Source organism: Carassius auratus, chromosome 38 (genome assembly GCF_003368295.1).
Source record: "Carassius auratus strain Wakin chromosome 38, ASM336829v1, whole genome shotgun sequence".
Lineage (NCBI taxonomy): Eukaryota > Metazoa > Chordata > Actinopteri > Cypriniformes > Cyprinidae > Carassius > Carassius auratus.
Genome location: NC_039280.1, coordinates 3,588,879 through 3,604,966, shown reverse-complemented (window position 1 = coordinate 3,604,966; position 16,088 = coordinate 3,588,879). Strand labels below are relative to the sequence as shown.

Sequence of the window (16,088 nt, the reverse complement as noted above, 5' to 3'; positions counted from 1 at the left end):
AGATTATAACATTTTAAAATAAAAGTTTTCTATTGGAATATATTTGAACATTTATTCCTGTGATGCAAAGCTGAATTACTCCAGTCTTCAGTGTCACATGACATCATTCTAATGAAATCATTATATGCTAATTTGCTGCTCATTTCTAATTATTTTCAATGTTGAAAACAGTTGTGCTGCTTAATATTTCTGCGTTAACATTTTTTCAGGAGTCTTTGATGAATTCAGTTTGCAAAAATAGCATTAAATTGAAACCGAAATATCCTGTAAGATTATAAAAGCTGTTACAGGTGATTTTGATCAATTTAATGAATCCTTGCTTAGAAGAAAAACTAAAGTCTGAACATGTATTGAAAAACAAACTAACTGCTGGCTCATTAAATTTGCATGTGTAGGATTATATCCAATCTCTAAAGCAAATCCGTTGAGGTTTTGCATATAATTAAAGGAAGAGAGGAGGAATATCAGTCAATAATGACTTCGGAAGACTTGGAATATAGCGTTAAAGTGATTTGGAGTACTTTTATTAACTCATGGAAAAGCATTGCACAGATCCCCTTTTTTGTGTCATGAAGTAAGAAAAGAATTCTATGTTTTTAATTTTTGCGTAAACTAACCCTGAACATTCATTTAATGAACTCCACGCCAAAAGCCAAAGATGTAAAATGTGCCAAGGTCTTCTTCAAGTAATCTATTCCCTGTCAAACAACGCATGCTTTAATTACAGTGTGTGTATTCGAACTTCACACATGTCTGATTGGGTGTATGTAAACATCTCATTAGGTTTGGTGTCTCTGAGGTCCCTCTCCGAAGGCTTAATGACCCCACAACTGAGATTAACACCCCCATTTCACAAGAGATAAAATGAGGTCTGGAAACCTGTGAGACTCCACACACTGCTTTAAACACATCCATTTCCATTGTGCGCCAGAGACATAAGTGGCAACAAACAGACTACAAGGACAGAGCTTAACTAACGTCAAACTACACTCTGACGGTTTAGATTTCAACACAAGGGTCTGTCACGCACATTACAGTTTTGAATAAATAAATGCACAAAGTGTTTGTATGCAAAAGGTTCATGATGAAACAAAAGAGTTTTTGTACACAAGGGCTGCTTTTAGTCCTGGCTATGAAGACTCTGGATTTTCTCATGTATTGTTTTTTAAGGTGAATCACTAACCTTGCTCAGATGACAGTGACATTGACTGCGATCCACTTAAGATAATTGAACAACATGTTGAAGTCAATCAAATCAATCCAGTCGATAAGCTAATTGAGGGATGAACCAGACCAGTGCCGTCTCCAGGGACAATGACGTATGACGGTCTTTCATATAGACTTGCTTAGAAAACAAAAACGTGGCTGTTTACCCATGCTGACTTCACCCAAGCAATCGCAGCAAAAGCAGGAGAGGATTGCTTGTGCTTGGCATATTTACTGAGCATGGGTGTCACTTTTGATTGGTGCATCATCTCTTGCTTTGGCCCATTTCGTTTTTTTCAAAAGTAATGCATACAAGCAAAGTTGATGTGTTACCTCCAAACGGTGCAGAGGGTCATTGGGTAAGGACTCTGTAATGAATTCCTCCAATGACTTGGGCTGATTAGATGAAGATTTAGCTGGGGAGGGATTCACAGAGGAAGACACTGCTTCTTGCTGCTTCTGTTGCTCCTTCTGAAGTCGTCTCTCTTTCCTGAGGTCCTTAGCTTTCCGACACAAAGGCCTGTTGGGATCGGCTCCCTTACCTAGAGTTTAGAAGAAAACCATGATAAAAGATATCTGTGAGTTAACTGACATACAAGAACTAGTGCATCGTCCAAACACCAAGAAATTACACTACTGCTCAAAAGTTTGAGATCGGTAAAAAAAAAAATTATATCCCATGTATTTGAAAGAAGTCTCTTATGCTCTTCAAGGCTGCATTTATTTGACCAAAAGTACAGTAAAAACAGTTATTTTGTTCTCAAAGCTGTATTTTCAGCATCATTACTCCAGTCTTCAGTGTCACATGATCTTCAAAAATCATTCTGATATACTGATTTGTTTGCATTGATATTTTTATTTTCCAAAAAAAACTGAAAGTTCAAACAGAACTTCTGAAGTCCGAAACATCTTGCAACATTAAAAATGTTTTAACCCCTTAACTGTCACTCATATTTTTGAACATTGACTTTGTAGTGCACGATCCAAACTTAAATTTGTATTATTCATGAATGAAAACATTTTGTAACATGATATTGATGTACCATTTACATGGTAATGCAATGTGTGATTTTAAAATGAGTTTTAAAAGATGAATTTTGAGATTTTAAGTTTTCAGTTGATATATAATTTCTCATGATTTCTAAAATGTGATAGAGAAAAAGGCAACAAAGAAGTCTTGTTTTTTTTTAACAAAGGTCAAAATTCCTGTTATAATGTAGATTTTTGAGGGTGCACTCTTGTCATAAATTAATCTATTACTTTTCCTACATAATTCTTAACCAAAAACATTGATAAAATATATATTTGGGAGTCTTAGACCTTTCCAACGATATATAGTTTGTCAAGATTAGATTAGATTTAATTGTAATATAGTGAAGTAAATGTAGGCACACACACATACACACACACACAAAAAAAAACACACACACACACACACACACACACACCAAGGACAGCTTATCTTGTAAATAATTAGTTTAATTATTGGTGGTAACTAAATTCTTCAAAAGAAACCTAATGAAAATGTGGCAATGTGTTATGATATGGTATTTGCATATTATTTCCGTGTCATACATTTCTGAAGGACACAGAAAACTGGAGACAGAGAACTGATTTCATCCAGGATTCATTTATTGGATGGTGTCAAGTGTGTGTTTTTACATCAAACATTTTCAATTATTATACTTTACAATAACATGCACTAATTGATCCTGCACATTCAGACCAAGAAAGTAAAAGGTTCCGTTTTGAATGTGTGTTGACTTGGTTAGCTTCATGTGGCGTGTGTAATTTTTAAGAAAGTTAGCCCACAAGCACAGGCACACCCTGAGTCTAAAATATGTCAAATAAATAGTTCACAGTGGAAAAGCTGACATCTCCAAAAAGAGCCAAAACCAGCAGCAGGAGTCTAAAAAACCTGCGGGGCTGGGATGCCCATCTGAAACAAAACCAATCGTCCATTTACGACTGCTAGAGGAGCGAAGACTACAGGAGAGGTATAATCAATAACAGGTCCTGAGCACATCCCACATTTGGAGCCGTTTTGCTGGGTGTGAGAGCATGTTTCTGTAAGCGGCTCGCGGGCACGTTTGCTAACGGTAGGAGAGCGTGATCCTTACGAGCACGATGTATTCGCTCCAATGGGTCGACTAGTTTGCCTCCCGTTTAGATGGAAGTCATTTGCGCTCCTCTGATATCATGACATCATCGCAGCTGTAAAACAACAGGGCTCTGTTTGTTGACTCCCGCTGCTTTTGTGAGGATTGTTCAGGCCGCTCGCAGGTTTAAATGAAAGTGTCAAGATGGTTGTTCATTTGCCCTGAAGGAAACCGAAGGAGGTGATAATCCCCGATCGAAAACGACAGGCAGGGCTGGTCAGGAAAAGGGGGGACGGAGAGGGTCACTGCATCAGTTACTGTTTCAGAGTGTGCAGCTCTGGCAGCCGGCCATCCATTTACTATTGAGTAAAGATTCGAGAGTGGGCTATATGGTGTAATGCAGAGCTAACGCTTAGACACACACTTCCACTGTCAAACACCCCATCACCATATTTCACCTAAAAATTTTCAAATTCTCAAGCATAATCAAGTTTATATCTATGAGAAATTTTCTAATAATAATTTGAGTCATGTAAAACTGCGTAAAGCTTTGATTTTAGGATGCTCGGCTGGGTATTGCAATGCATTTGCTAAATTTTCTGGTCTCTAGATATCTCTTTCGAACTGATTAGCTGGCAATTACGAAAACAGACACACATATTTGACACCAAAAGTGCAAAATGAAATGCTTCACATTGTGTTCTAGCGGTCGAGAACATAAACGGATTCATGTGTTGGATTTATGTTTATGTGTGATAATGCATTTTGAACTTTGGCAGTATATATCTGTGTATAGAGTACAATAACCTCAAGCACCCCCCTCAATCTCCCTGGACCGACGCCAGCCCCTCGGAGTGCTCCCGGCATCCCATGTCAACAGTTTACACGCCGACATCCTGTTTGGAGCAATAAGGAAAGCGGGGCCATTTCCTGCCTGTCCCTGTGCCAGCCCGCCTGCCATCAACCCATCTGAGATACAACACCTAAGTGCATCTCATAAAACCTGTCAGAAGCATATAAATCTAATTTCATTAAAATAAGGAGTGTTATATTTACATGAAGAAAAGGGAGCCTAAAACCCTCTTTTTTTTTGATGACTATCATTACTGTAATTTGTTTTACTACTATAGGAAAGAAAAACAAATATAAAATCAAGGTCTGTACAAAAAAAAAACAAATACTTCTATGATGAACACGGCACAAGTTCAAGTTTAGAATAGGTTTTAATCTAGAGTAGAGTAAGTGTTTTTCTAAAGAAACAAATACTGCTATTCAGCAAGTACACATTAAAATTATCAAAATTATCTTTTTTTTTTTTAATGCTGTTCTTCTGAATTTTTAACTTGTAAAAAAAAATATATTATTATTATTATTATTACTATATTTTTATATATATATATATATATATATATATATATATATATATATATATATATATATATATATATATATATACATACACTTATTTTTTGTTTTTACACATTCTTAGTGGTCTATATTCTTTGACAATTATATTTCATTACAACAAATAAAGTTTGTTATAAAGGAAAATAAACATAAATGTCATTAAAATAATGCCACAATGCCAGAAAAAAAGACATTTGACCTGGTCAAGTTCTGGACAAGTTTCCAGAGATTCATCCATGAACAACACGAGAACAGCATTTACTTTCTTTACTTAATTTAATACTACAATACAATCTAGATGTCTTATGAGTTTTCTTTGGAAGTGCAGCATTAACCGGATACAACTTGTTAGTTACACTTGCAACATAAAGCACAGATTTGGACCAGCTTTAAAAAGCCCATTGATAGACATTAACAGACTATTTACACTTTCCTTAAATAAATCTGGCCTTTACACGCTTCGCATGAGACGTGGGACCTCCTACAGGACCTCCGAGCGCTGCTCTGTGACAAAGAGCCAGAGTCACTGAGACAATTAGCTCTTTCTTAACATTCATTCTTCCTTCTTTTCCTGTTAATACCTCCAGTTGACTTAGAGGAGGGAATGTTTCCGGCCAGGGTTGTAAATACGGCAGAGGGATGATAGAGACGTTGAATGGCTTTCCTCCAAACCAGAGTAAACACGAGCGAGAGAGCCAGAGCAGACGCTGGGCCGGGTCCAGGACAAAGACAGCCTGCGTTCTGTTACTCACACTGTGGAACTGAGCTCAACGTGTATGACTTAATATCTTCTGTGGGACAGACAAATTTTAAAAGAATTATGGGGGCCCAAACAACATATATATACAGTACAGACCAAAAGTTTGGAAACATTACTATTTTTAATGTTTTTAAAAGAAGTTTCTTCTGCTCATCAAGCCTGCATTTATTTGATCAAAAATACAGAAAAAACAGTAATATTGTGAAATATAATTACAACTTAAAATAATTGTTTTCTATTTGAATATACTTTAAAAAAATAATTCTTCCTGTGATGCAAAGCTGAATTTTCAGCCTCATTACTCCAGCCTTCAGTGTCACATGTAACATCAGTCGATCACATGATCATTTAGAAATCATTCTAATATTCTGATTTATTATGAGTGTTGGAAACAGTTCTGCTGTCTAATATATTTGATCAATAAAAGGTTAAAAAGAACTGCATTTATTCAAAATACAAATATATATAATAATATATATTCTAATAATATATTTTCTTTACTATCACTTTTTATCAATATAAAACATCCTTTATTGAATAAAAGTATTGATATTATATATTTTAGAAAAAAAAAATGTAAAAAGAAAAAATTACTGACCCCAAATTACTGTAGTTAAATTACAGTAGTGTATATCTTTTTACAAAATATTTATATTTTAAAAACATAGCATCTTTTTTTTTTTTTTTTTTACTTTTTATTAATCAAAGTATCCTAAAAAAGTATCACATGTTCTGAAAAAATATTAAGCAGCAGAACTGTTTCCAACTTTGATAATGAATCATCATATTAGAATGATTTCTAAAGGATCATGTGATAATGATCCTAAAACTTTGATCAAATAAATGCAGGCTTGATGAACAAAAGAAACTTCTTTCAAAAACATTAAAAATAGTAATGTTTCCAAACTTTTTGTCTGTACTGTATATAAAATAAATTAAATTAATATAATTATTAATAATAGCTGAAATTTTGTTAACTCATTTATAATGTAGAGTAATTGATAATTATATATATATATAATAATTTATAATTATCAATAATAATTCTGCGAAATGCATTGCATGCTACTGAATCAAGAGTGAACACCGCTCAGACTGTTTTAAGACTAATTAAATGGGTCCCGGTCAAATGCTGACCTATAAACACTCAATATTATCACGCTTGACTAGAAACACTGAGCGGATTGTCACACAGGTCACACAGACCTTTAGCAATAAACACGTGCTGTTGCGAGCGAGGGAGAGATCAACCCTGACAGATCTGTTCCTGCAGAAGACACATTCTCCCTCTCTAGCAGTTAACAGTTCGTAAAAAGTCCAGAACTGCCTTTCCTTGAGGACTCATGGACACATATATACAGCTACACATGCTAATGTACAGGCAGCAGAAACACAGACACATTCCTTCAGATGCAAGCGCTCCTGCACACACACACACACACACACACACACACACACTGCCTGAGGGGACAGGGGAAGGTCTATTTGCTGTGTGGGGATGAGTCAGGGCCGGGTGAATTAGAGCTGGCACACTCCTTTATGAGAGGAAACCATATGGAGAGAGGAATAGAGGTGCGTGGAGAAGAGAAACACTTTTACTACCTGGACCAGCCGACACACAAACACACACAAACACAGTGAAATCTACATCTACTTCTGTAATACACACTCCTTTAATGCAAGTTTATCAACATGATTATTATACTCTTTAATAAATGTCAATGTGCATTATCTTTCAATCTCTTCCTTTCACTTTTTATAATCCAGATAGATCAATTCTCATTTTTCTTTTATATGGTTGAACGTCTTGTTTCACTCAGAAATGCACCAAATAATGAAAGTAGAAGGGGTTTTATATGGTCTCACGTTGAGTCCATAAACAGATTTCATAAATGCATGAAAACTAAATCAGTTGAACAAATGATAGGCCTTTTGACACAACGCTGACATCAAATTAAACATTTTTAACATAATTAAATGTATCGACAGCACTGACAGCACTGACAGCCCTGTGTTTCGGTTTCTGTTTCTTTGCATAATGTTAATACTTATTCTTTCAGTATAACTTACATATACTTAATATATACTTTATATTACACACACATACATTAAATATGCATATAAGATAAAAAATTAATCAAAGTTTAAGTTATTTTTATGTCAATTCATCAAAAATAAAAAGAATATGAAGCAGCATTCATAATAATCAGAAATGTTTCTTGAGCAGCAAATCATCATATAAGAATGATTTCTCAAGATCATGTGACACTGAAGACTGCAGGAATGATGCTGAAAATATAGCAGTGAATCACAGGAATCAATCAGAATTAAAAAAAATAATAAGATAATTGTATATTTTACAATATTATTATTTTACTGGATTCTTTTAATCAAATAAATGCCCCTCTGAAGACATAAGCATCCAGCTATCAAGTACTGAAAACACCTAAGCTACCACATAGTTTCCAGATTTTGACAGGGTCATAAACAAATGTAATTTTAATTGTTCTTTCTTTGTTTCTCCTGAACATGAATTAGGAGTGAAGGTCTAATCCTGCTCACATGTACTCGCTCCACTGTTCAGAGAAACCATTCACAGATTCTGTTGATTATAACCAGAGCGTTAACCTCCAGTGTGGAATCAGTCATTTAGCTCCGTCTGCGTCAACGCTAACAACAGACACAACTCAGGCGTAAGGTTGGTCATAAAGCAAGCTGCGATAAATTTGTCACCAGGTGGTTTCCGTTTGGAGATGGAGAGAGCGAGAGTTTTCTCCTCCTTTTGGGAGGCTTTATAAATCCTTCCCACTTCCGGACCGTTCTGTGAGGGCGCTCATTCCAGCGGTGTAAGACTTTTAATTCGTCTATAACTCATATTCAGAGATGTACGGTCCTTGTGCCTCAAGTCTACAGGGAATATATTACACATTTGCATAAAGGAACGCAAAGTGTTGACTCACAGTAGATACCCCTGATAAGGCCAAACACATTTTCTATTGAAATTTTATGTCAATAAGAGGTGAAATTTTGTAAGACAAGAAAATAGATATTTGCAGGAACACATAAGATGACAAAAAAAAAAAAAAACAATATGCCTAAAGGAGATGTCAGCTTTATTTCTGGACCAATGCTGCCCTCTAGTGTTCCTTGGAGGAATATCTTCTGGTTAGGAATTGACAACTGGTTCTTATTCTGGTTCTGTTTTAAGCCCTAAATGATTTTAATAACATTAAGTTTTCTTAAAGCAGTGGTTCTCAAACTAGGCACCTTAGCAAACTTCCAGCGAGGCCTCAAAACAAGCATTAAAATTTGCATTTTATCAAGAATATAGATTTTACTAGGCAGACCAGTGAAATAACACAACAGGAAGTCACTGGGACTTCAAATAATGCTGTGGAGAATGAGGGGCATTACAGTCAAAAAGATTGAGAACTACTGCTTGTACAGATTAATGTACTACACATTTCTAACATTGTTTCCATTGCTGCAACTGATTCTGCAACACAAAGGCCTCTAGCACGCAGGAATATGAGTTTGCTGTCTGAACTGATGACGTGAAGAGAAAGTCCTAATGGGAATTGAAAAACAATATAAACTAACAAGACAACACATCTTTCTGTTGTGAGGACCACTGGTTGCACACAACAGCAATGACTGCCTTTCCAGTGCAGAATGATTCATAATCTGAATTACCTCCTAGATGAACCAATAACTAGGTCAAAAAAAAAATAACAAATCAGTTTCAAGCATACTGTTTTAGTTATTAGTTAATCACTCCGATGACTCACTCACGGACTGAAATGATTTAAGCTCCTGAGAGTTCACGTATAAACGCTAAAGATGCAGACTGTATGAGACTGACCTGGTTTGGGTGTAACAGCAGTGGTTTTCTCTGCGTCGTCTCTGGGGGTTGTTGGTGCAGCTGAGTTGGCGGTGTCTGTGTCTGGACTGGGGCTGATGTCCTGTACGTCACTGTGGTCTATTTTCAGAGGATCTTGAGGAGGTGGCTGAACACCCTCTTCATGCACAGACTCCATAGGCTCTCCTAAAAAGAATCAACACTTGCACATTTAAATTAACCACATTCACGATATCACTCATGCAGCCTACTCGCAGTCTCGCATTGCTACCTAGGAGCATCAAATTATGCAAATCATTTGAGAAGAAATCATCAATTGGTTGAATTTACTTACACAGTCACACAAGTTTTAAAAGCGTATGTCTAAATGGTATGAAATAGGTTCAATGATGAAGAGACTCTAGTTGCATGCAAAATTTAACTTCTTAAACCCCAACCAAAACTTTCATAACGCTGCACAAACAAATCATGCAAAGGAAAAACTAAATATGGACAAAAAGAAGAAAAAAAAATGCAAAATATGTCTGAGATAACACATGGACGACAGGAAGGGCATCTGGTTAATGTCTGGCCTACAGCACAGAAAACACACCTGAGCAAAACCACTGGGTTTTTCCTGCAGCTATAGACACTGTCCTCTAAAGTATGGAAGAGAGAGCCTTTAGATGACCTTTGATATCTCCGAACAAACCCACTCAGACCAGGCCACAAGATATAAGAAACTGACACGGGCTATACCTGTAGAAAACACTGGGGGGGGGATGCAACTCTTCTTATATTGGCTCAAATTATGACTGAGTAATATACTGAATCATATACAACCAGATATGATTTGCTGTGGCGCTGTGAAAGTAACAGCTATTTTAATGGAGAGTTCACCAGTTAGTACATTAAACTCCTTCAATCAATTCAAACCAAACTGATTTTAAAGTGATTCAAAGATTTTGTTTGTGTCATCACTCATGGAAGTCATTCTTGCATTTTTCATTTATTAAACGTTTCAGTATAAATATATTTGTACTGCATGTATTTATTGTTATACATGCTATATTGTTATGATTGTGCATATACAGTAAAATAAACTGATTTAATATCCAGTGTTCATTTTGAATCTGCTTTCAATGCTGAAGTTCTGAATCCTCTAGTAGACAAATAAACCATCATTTCAAACCATATCAGAGCTAATTCATTCAATGAATATCACTATAAACTTATTTATTGATCAGCTCAAGCTCAAAAGCAAACAACGAAGCCTCTTCGGTTTGGGGAAGGCATGCAAGTCACACATTTTATGTGATTTTCTGTCAAGCTTTTTCAAATTAGTTAATGAAACATTTATAAAATAAACATCCAGCATAGCATCATGCATGTGGATCTTGACATTTCTGTGTGAATGTTAGGGTTAGGGTAAGAATGGTGCTCACCTTCACGTCCCTCATCATGCTTCTCCACTGGCATCTCTCCTTTGGAAAGGAACCGATTCACCTTCTTCAAGGTCTTTTTGTGAGTCTTCGACGGATGGAAGTTCAAAGCATGGCACCTTCAGAAAACAAGTGCAACATCACATTAATATATAAAGAGTGAAAAGGACACGCAACATATCTGCATTTCTAGCATTTCTGAGCTGCAGTGCATACATTTCAACATCTAACTCAGTACATTTAACAATCAGATATTAATTTTATCAGAGTATCCTACTGTATATAGTCAAGAAACAACATTTGATTCATTCACCTGATGGTGTACTGTGGGCAGCATGTCTTATTCATAAGAGGTTTGTACACATATTTGCCACTTCTAAAAAAATAAAAAAGAGAGAGAGAGAGAGAGAGAGAGAAATTTAGTTTACATATAATAGCATTCAAATTCTGGCATACACAAACCAATGATTATTATAAATGATCATAAATGGATAATGGCTATTTATGCAGGGCTCACTACTAACTATACAAATTCACATTCAAATTGTTATAATAAAAAATCGTTCATTTAAAGTGGATATATTTTAAATAAATTACCATTAAAAGTTTATATATATATAAAAATGTACTTTTTTTTAATGAATATTGCACTCACATCAAGTCCAGAAAAATGGTCTAAAATGATGCTTTGAGGCAGTGTAGCTGTCAAGTGCACAAAAACCTATTTGTCTGGTTGTAAGAGGTCTGTGAGACTCAGGAAGTGTGTCTGATTCGGTCACTGTGTTAAGATCATTAATCTGACCAGACTACTGCATCCTGTTCATCTGCACTAGAGTTTCCGGCTAAGACATTATCCAAGTTTTCAAGTTTTTACACAGTTCAGAGGTCAGACAATAATAATATCAGCACCTTCTCCAGCCTCTGTCGATGAGATCTTGGTAGTCCTGCACGGTCATAGTATGGGACCACATGCCTAGAGAGAGAGAGAGAGAACAACAGCATTTAGAACATACAACACACTTAGGATCAAGCTCTTAAATAAAGAAAAGCATGATCACTTGAACACTTCAGAAGCTGTGTGTGCACACATGTAGAATGGTTGTGTTAAATCCATGTGTACTGTAGATAGGAGGCAAACGGACCCCTGACAGTGAATCTCAGTGACACACTGTTCACAAAGGGAAATGTTTCCTTTGACGTCACGGAGAATTAAGCTCCCACACAAGGACAAGTACAGGACATCAGTCTCTGAGAACCCTCTCAGTTTTTGGCTGTGGGGTTAAGATGTCACTTCGTCTAGATTGAGCTAAATGCATTTAATAAAAACCGTGATGAGATCGTACACAGAGAAGACTCCTCGTGGATTAAAAGATAATTATCAGAACCATACAATACTAACAAGACATTTGAATAAAGATGCATATCCACAACTAAAAATAAGTGATTGATGCCATACATTTGTCAAAGCGAAATGGCCCTATGAATAATAAAAGGGCAAGTGCATATATAAAAATGTAGTATAGACTAAAATAAAACACCTTTTCTGTAATCTAGAGCTTTCTGTTTTTAAAAGCATGCTATATTCAGACGAAAAGGTTGGTAAGTGAATAGTCTTTTAAATGTTAAACAAAGGAAGTGAACAGCTTTCGATGAAAACATCTGTGAAAATGTGAATGTAAATTAACAAGAAATGTATTAATAGTTCCTGAATCCAGGCCAAGAAAAGCAGGCACTGACTTTTGAGCTCTACAGAGGCCAGGCCGACAGGACAAAAACAAACAGGCGATTCAACAGAACAGAACACGACACAATCCAGAGACAAAGACAAAAACAACAAGAGGTTTGCTTTCACCTGCCTTATCATGCATTAATATAACCAATATGAGGGCACCTGTTTTCATTGCATTTTAGTCCTTGATTTGGGTTTGAGGCAGATAAAGAAGCCTCTGAAATGGGGATTAATCATCTCAAACACAATGCATGATCTCCACATCTCAAAAAATTTTTTAAAAAAGACTTCACTGGCCGACAGTTCAGGCCTAGAGCGCCACACAATGGTTAGACAGACCTCAGGTCATAAAGTATCTTCATCATAATTAAAAATTTTCCTAATTTGGGGATGTAAAAACAGGAATTCAGCTTAATGTGTTTATAAACTTTATAAGATGATGATTTCACTAAAGAATTAAATGTGCTGCACATTTCAAAGAGAAGGATAACTCATTCAGAGCAGTTCACAATCAATTAACACTTTTTTAAGTTTATTATCTACTATTAATAAATTATAATAACTAGGTGTTAATATTGTCATATGTGACGTGTGAGTTGTGTGAGTGCATATTTTATATGCCTCATTATTTTGATTGAGCAGCCAGTTAACAGTTAAACACAGACATTTCAAAATAAGAGTCTAGATTTATTCCACGGTTGTTTATAATTAAAGTTGAAAATCATTCATTAAGTACTTTTTCCTGGTTAATACTGTTATTTCATATCTAGCGTAAAAAAACACATTTTTATACATTTAATGTCTCCTTATATTTGTTGCAAATCAATGCACTCATAATTTTGCAACAGAAGCATGTGTCTGAAAAAGGATTCAGGCTGTGTCTTCTCTGGGTTAAGCATTAGCCCGGTATAATGCAATCTCATTGCATAAATTGATTGGAGCGTGATAAAGTGAAAAGTTTAAGACAAGTCATTCACCTCTATATAGTTATGTCCTTAAATCATCCAGCACCAGCTTTTCCTGCATTTTTATTTTTCCTGATCTTTATGGTAACTGGTTAGTATCCTTTGAAAAGAAAAGTTACACACACAGCTTTAAACACAACATTAGTTCAGCACAAATAAGAGAGAAAACTGTATTGTCCACAAAGTCAAGGTGAAACCAAGATTGATCCCATTTGCGATCTCAGACTTTTTATCCATGATGCATTAGTGCACATTAGAAAAAGATTAAGAAGATGAACATGAATGCTCTGCTGAAAAATGCAAGGTAATGACTATGAAGAAGATAATGACCCATCAATGAATGCACTGCTGAAAAGTGCAAGATAATGACTTACTGTAAATGATGAAGTGGTTCATATTACTCAAAAAAAAAAAAAGGTTTGGGAACTTGCATTCCCTTTCCCTTTGGCAATCATTTAAACTATTCTCCTACATGGCAGACCTGAAATGGTTTGCGGTGGCCTATCAATTAAAGACCAAAGATGTGAAGTTACTGAGACAATCAACATTATACCTGTCACTAAAATACACAGAGCTGCTTAGGACACCTGCCAAACGAAAATTAATCAAACGTCTCTGAATGGTCCCATCATGATGGTTTCCAGCCACGTCAGGATTAGCATCAGAAGCATGCTTCCTTCCACATTATGTGGCATGGAGCAGATTACCAGGATCAGATTATCTCCAGCACGTTCGTTCATTCATAGACAGGCTTGCTTCCTAGCTATTTATACCTAACTTTCCCACTATTACAACACTGCAGCCTGGCGATCCTTGTTCATCTGCTTACATTGCCACTTTTAGCACCAGTTCTCCAGTGAGCCTCAACATCAGCATCATGCTAGCGGCGGGGTCCAAAATAACTGAACACATTTTTTTTTTTTTACAGATTAAATATAATCAAATAAATTATCCAAACATATCAAACACTTAAATTCAATTTTATACAATACTGTAACAATTCTATAATATGTAAAAACATTATAATATTCATACTGTAACATGGGTCTTTATGCAAGAAGCCTTTATTTTTAAGCATGGGTGTGTTCCTCACTCAAGTATAATCATTGGTGATCTGCGGCATCTAAAAAATTGCAAATTCATCATTTCATAAAACTAATTTAAACCTGTATTTGATTATCGAATTTGTATCAAATATGCACTTTATCATTTTGAATTTACTTGTTAAAACACACACAGTTCTTGTAAAGATCTGGGCTGTTGTCACTGGTCCAGGCCGGGATGAAAAAACATGAGCAGGCATCTGCTATTCCTTCACATCATTTATAAATCATTTATATCTTCTTTTGTTTAAAAACAAATACTCATTTAAAGTTGCAACCTGATACATTTCAATGTGAGGAAACGTTTGGCTGACAGCTGAGCAGATCTATCATCACCCACCACAGATCCTGAAACTATCGTGCCGTTTTGAATGGATTACACAATTAAATAGGTTAAACAACCCATTTGGAACAATGTAACTAATACTTTAATATAATTAAGCGTCTCAACATTTCCCAAAGTATGTTTACCAGCTGATGAAACCGTTGTAAGATAGTCAAAACAGACTGGTCACACCCGGCTTTCCTAAACGGTCCGGTCAATTCACTGAGGATTTACCACCAGCCATGGGTAAAAGATTAACATCCACTCACCGTGTGAGAAATTGCCATTTTCATGTTTACAGTAACCGCAGCGATGGCCGTCATCTCCCCCGAAATACTCCACTATACTGTACGATCCACCCGCTGCCATTTCCACGCTCTCTCAGCGGCGCCCAGAAACATGTTAAAAAGGAACCTTACTATTGGAAAGGCCTGCTTCATGAATATTAATTACGCTGCATGACGTTCGCACAGTGCGCGTCTTTGATTGGTCGGATATGCTGAAACACCGCCGTTAGTAGGAAAGCGCATGAAAAACTAAATAATTAAATTAATATTAATGAGGTGACATGATTGGACGTTGCAAAAAGACAAGGAAGCAACGACAGCGGAGCACAATTAATATTAATAATATTGAACAAAACATTTTGCCGACCAGGAAGCACTGATTTACTGTAACGTCACATTTCCTGTTGTATGGTAAAAGCCCCCTAAAAAAGACAGTAAAACAATAAAACTATCGTTTCGAACGCTTGTTGTGAACTACAGTACACGAAAATGATAAGGTTATTGTGCAATGTAATTTACCTGTTTGTTAAGTGTATACGTTATAGCATGCAGCTTCACTTACCGTATGAAGCTTTACCCCCTGCATTTCCACAGTAGCCACAGCGATATCCAAACTTTACACCTTTGAGCTCCACTATGGAGTACATTTCCTTTATGTGCAGCCAGTGATGGCGCATTCAAAACATCAGGCAACACGCATGCTGATGTGAAGTGTGATTCACATTTATGTAACTAAAATTACAGAAATTAAAAACTAAATATCCCTAAAGGACCGAAAACGGCGAGATAGGTCAGCTCTACAAAATAAGAACGCGTCCGAAGGATTAGAGTTGTTTTTAAGGCCACTAGAGTGCGCAAAAATCATGCACTGCGGGCAACGTAATATAACTTGCCTTTTTAAAAATATATATTTTTATGTATCATGAC

At 36.0% G+C, this 16,088-nt stretch overlaps 1 protein-coding gene across 5 annotated transcripts in view; it reads right to left on the bottom strand.

Moving 5' to 3' along the window:
* LOC113056685 (arginyl-tRNA--protein transferase 1-like) overlaps positions 1-15,996 on the bottom strand; it is a 72,931-nt gene extending 56,935 nt beyond the window's left edge. For 2 of the 5 annotated variants that reach the window (XM_026223488.1, XM_026223487.1), the window contains exons 1-6: positions 15,144-15,307; positions 11,662-11,725; positions 11,066-11,128; positions 10,756-10,871; positions 9,335-9,517; positions 1,540-1,748 (exon numbers count right to left, since the gene is read on the bottom strand). In XM_026223488.1, the coding sequence (XP_026079273.1) occupies positions 1,540-1,748; positions 9,335-9,517; positions 10,756-10,871; positions 11,066-11,128; positions 11,662-11,725; positions 15,144-15,243 (735 nt within the window). In that variant the 5' untranslated portion in view covers positions 15,244-15,307. Of the gene's footprint in view, positions 1-1,539; positions 1,749-9,334; positions 9,518-10,755; positions 10,872-11,065; positions 11,129-11,661; positions 11,726-12,643; positions 12,728-15,143; positions 15,308-15,723 lie in introns of those variants that run through there. The other 3 variants (XM_026223486.1, XM_026223489.1, XM_026223490.1) reach the window with 3 other exon arrangements.
* Between the last annotated feature and the right edge of the window lie 92 nt (positions 15,997-16,088).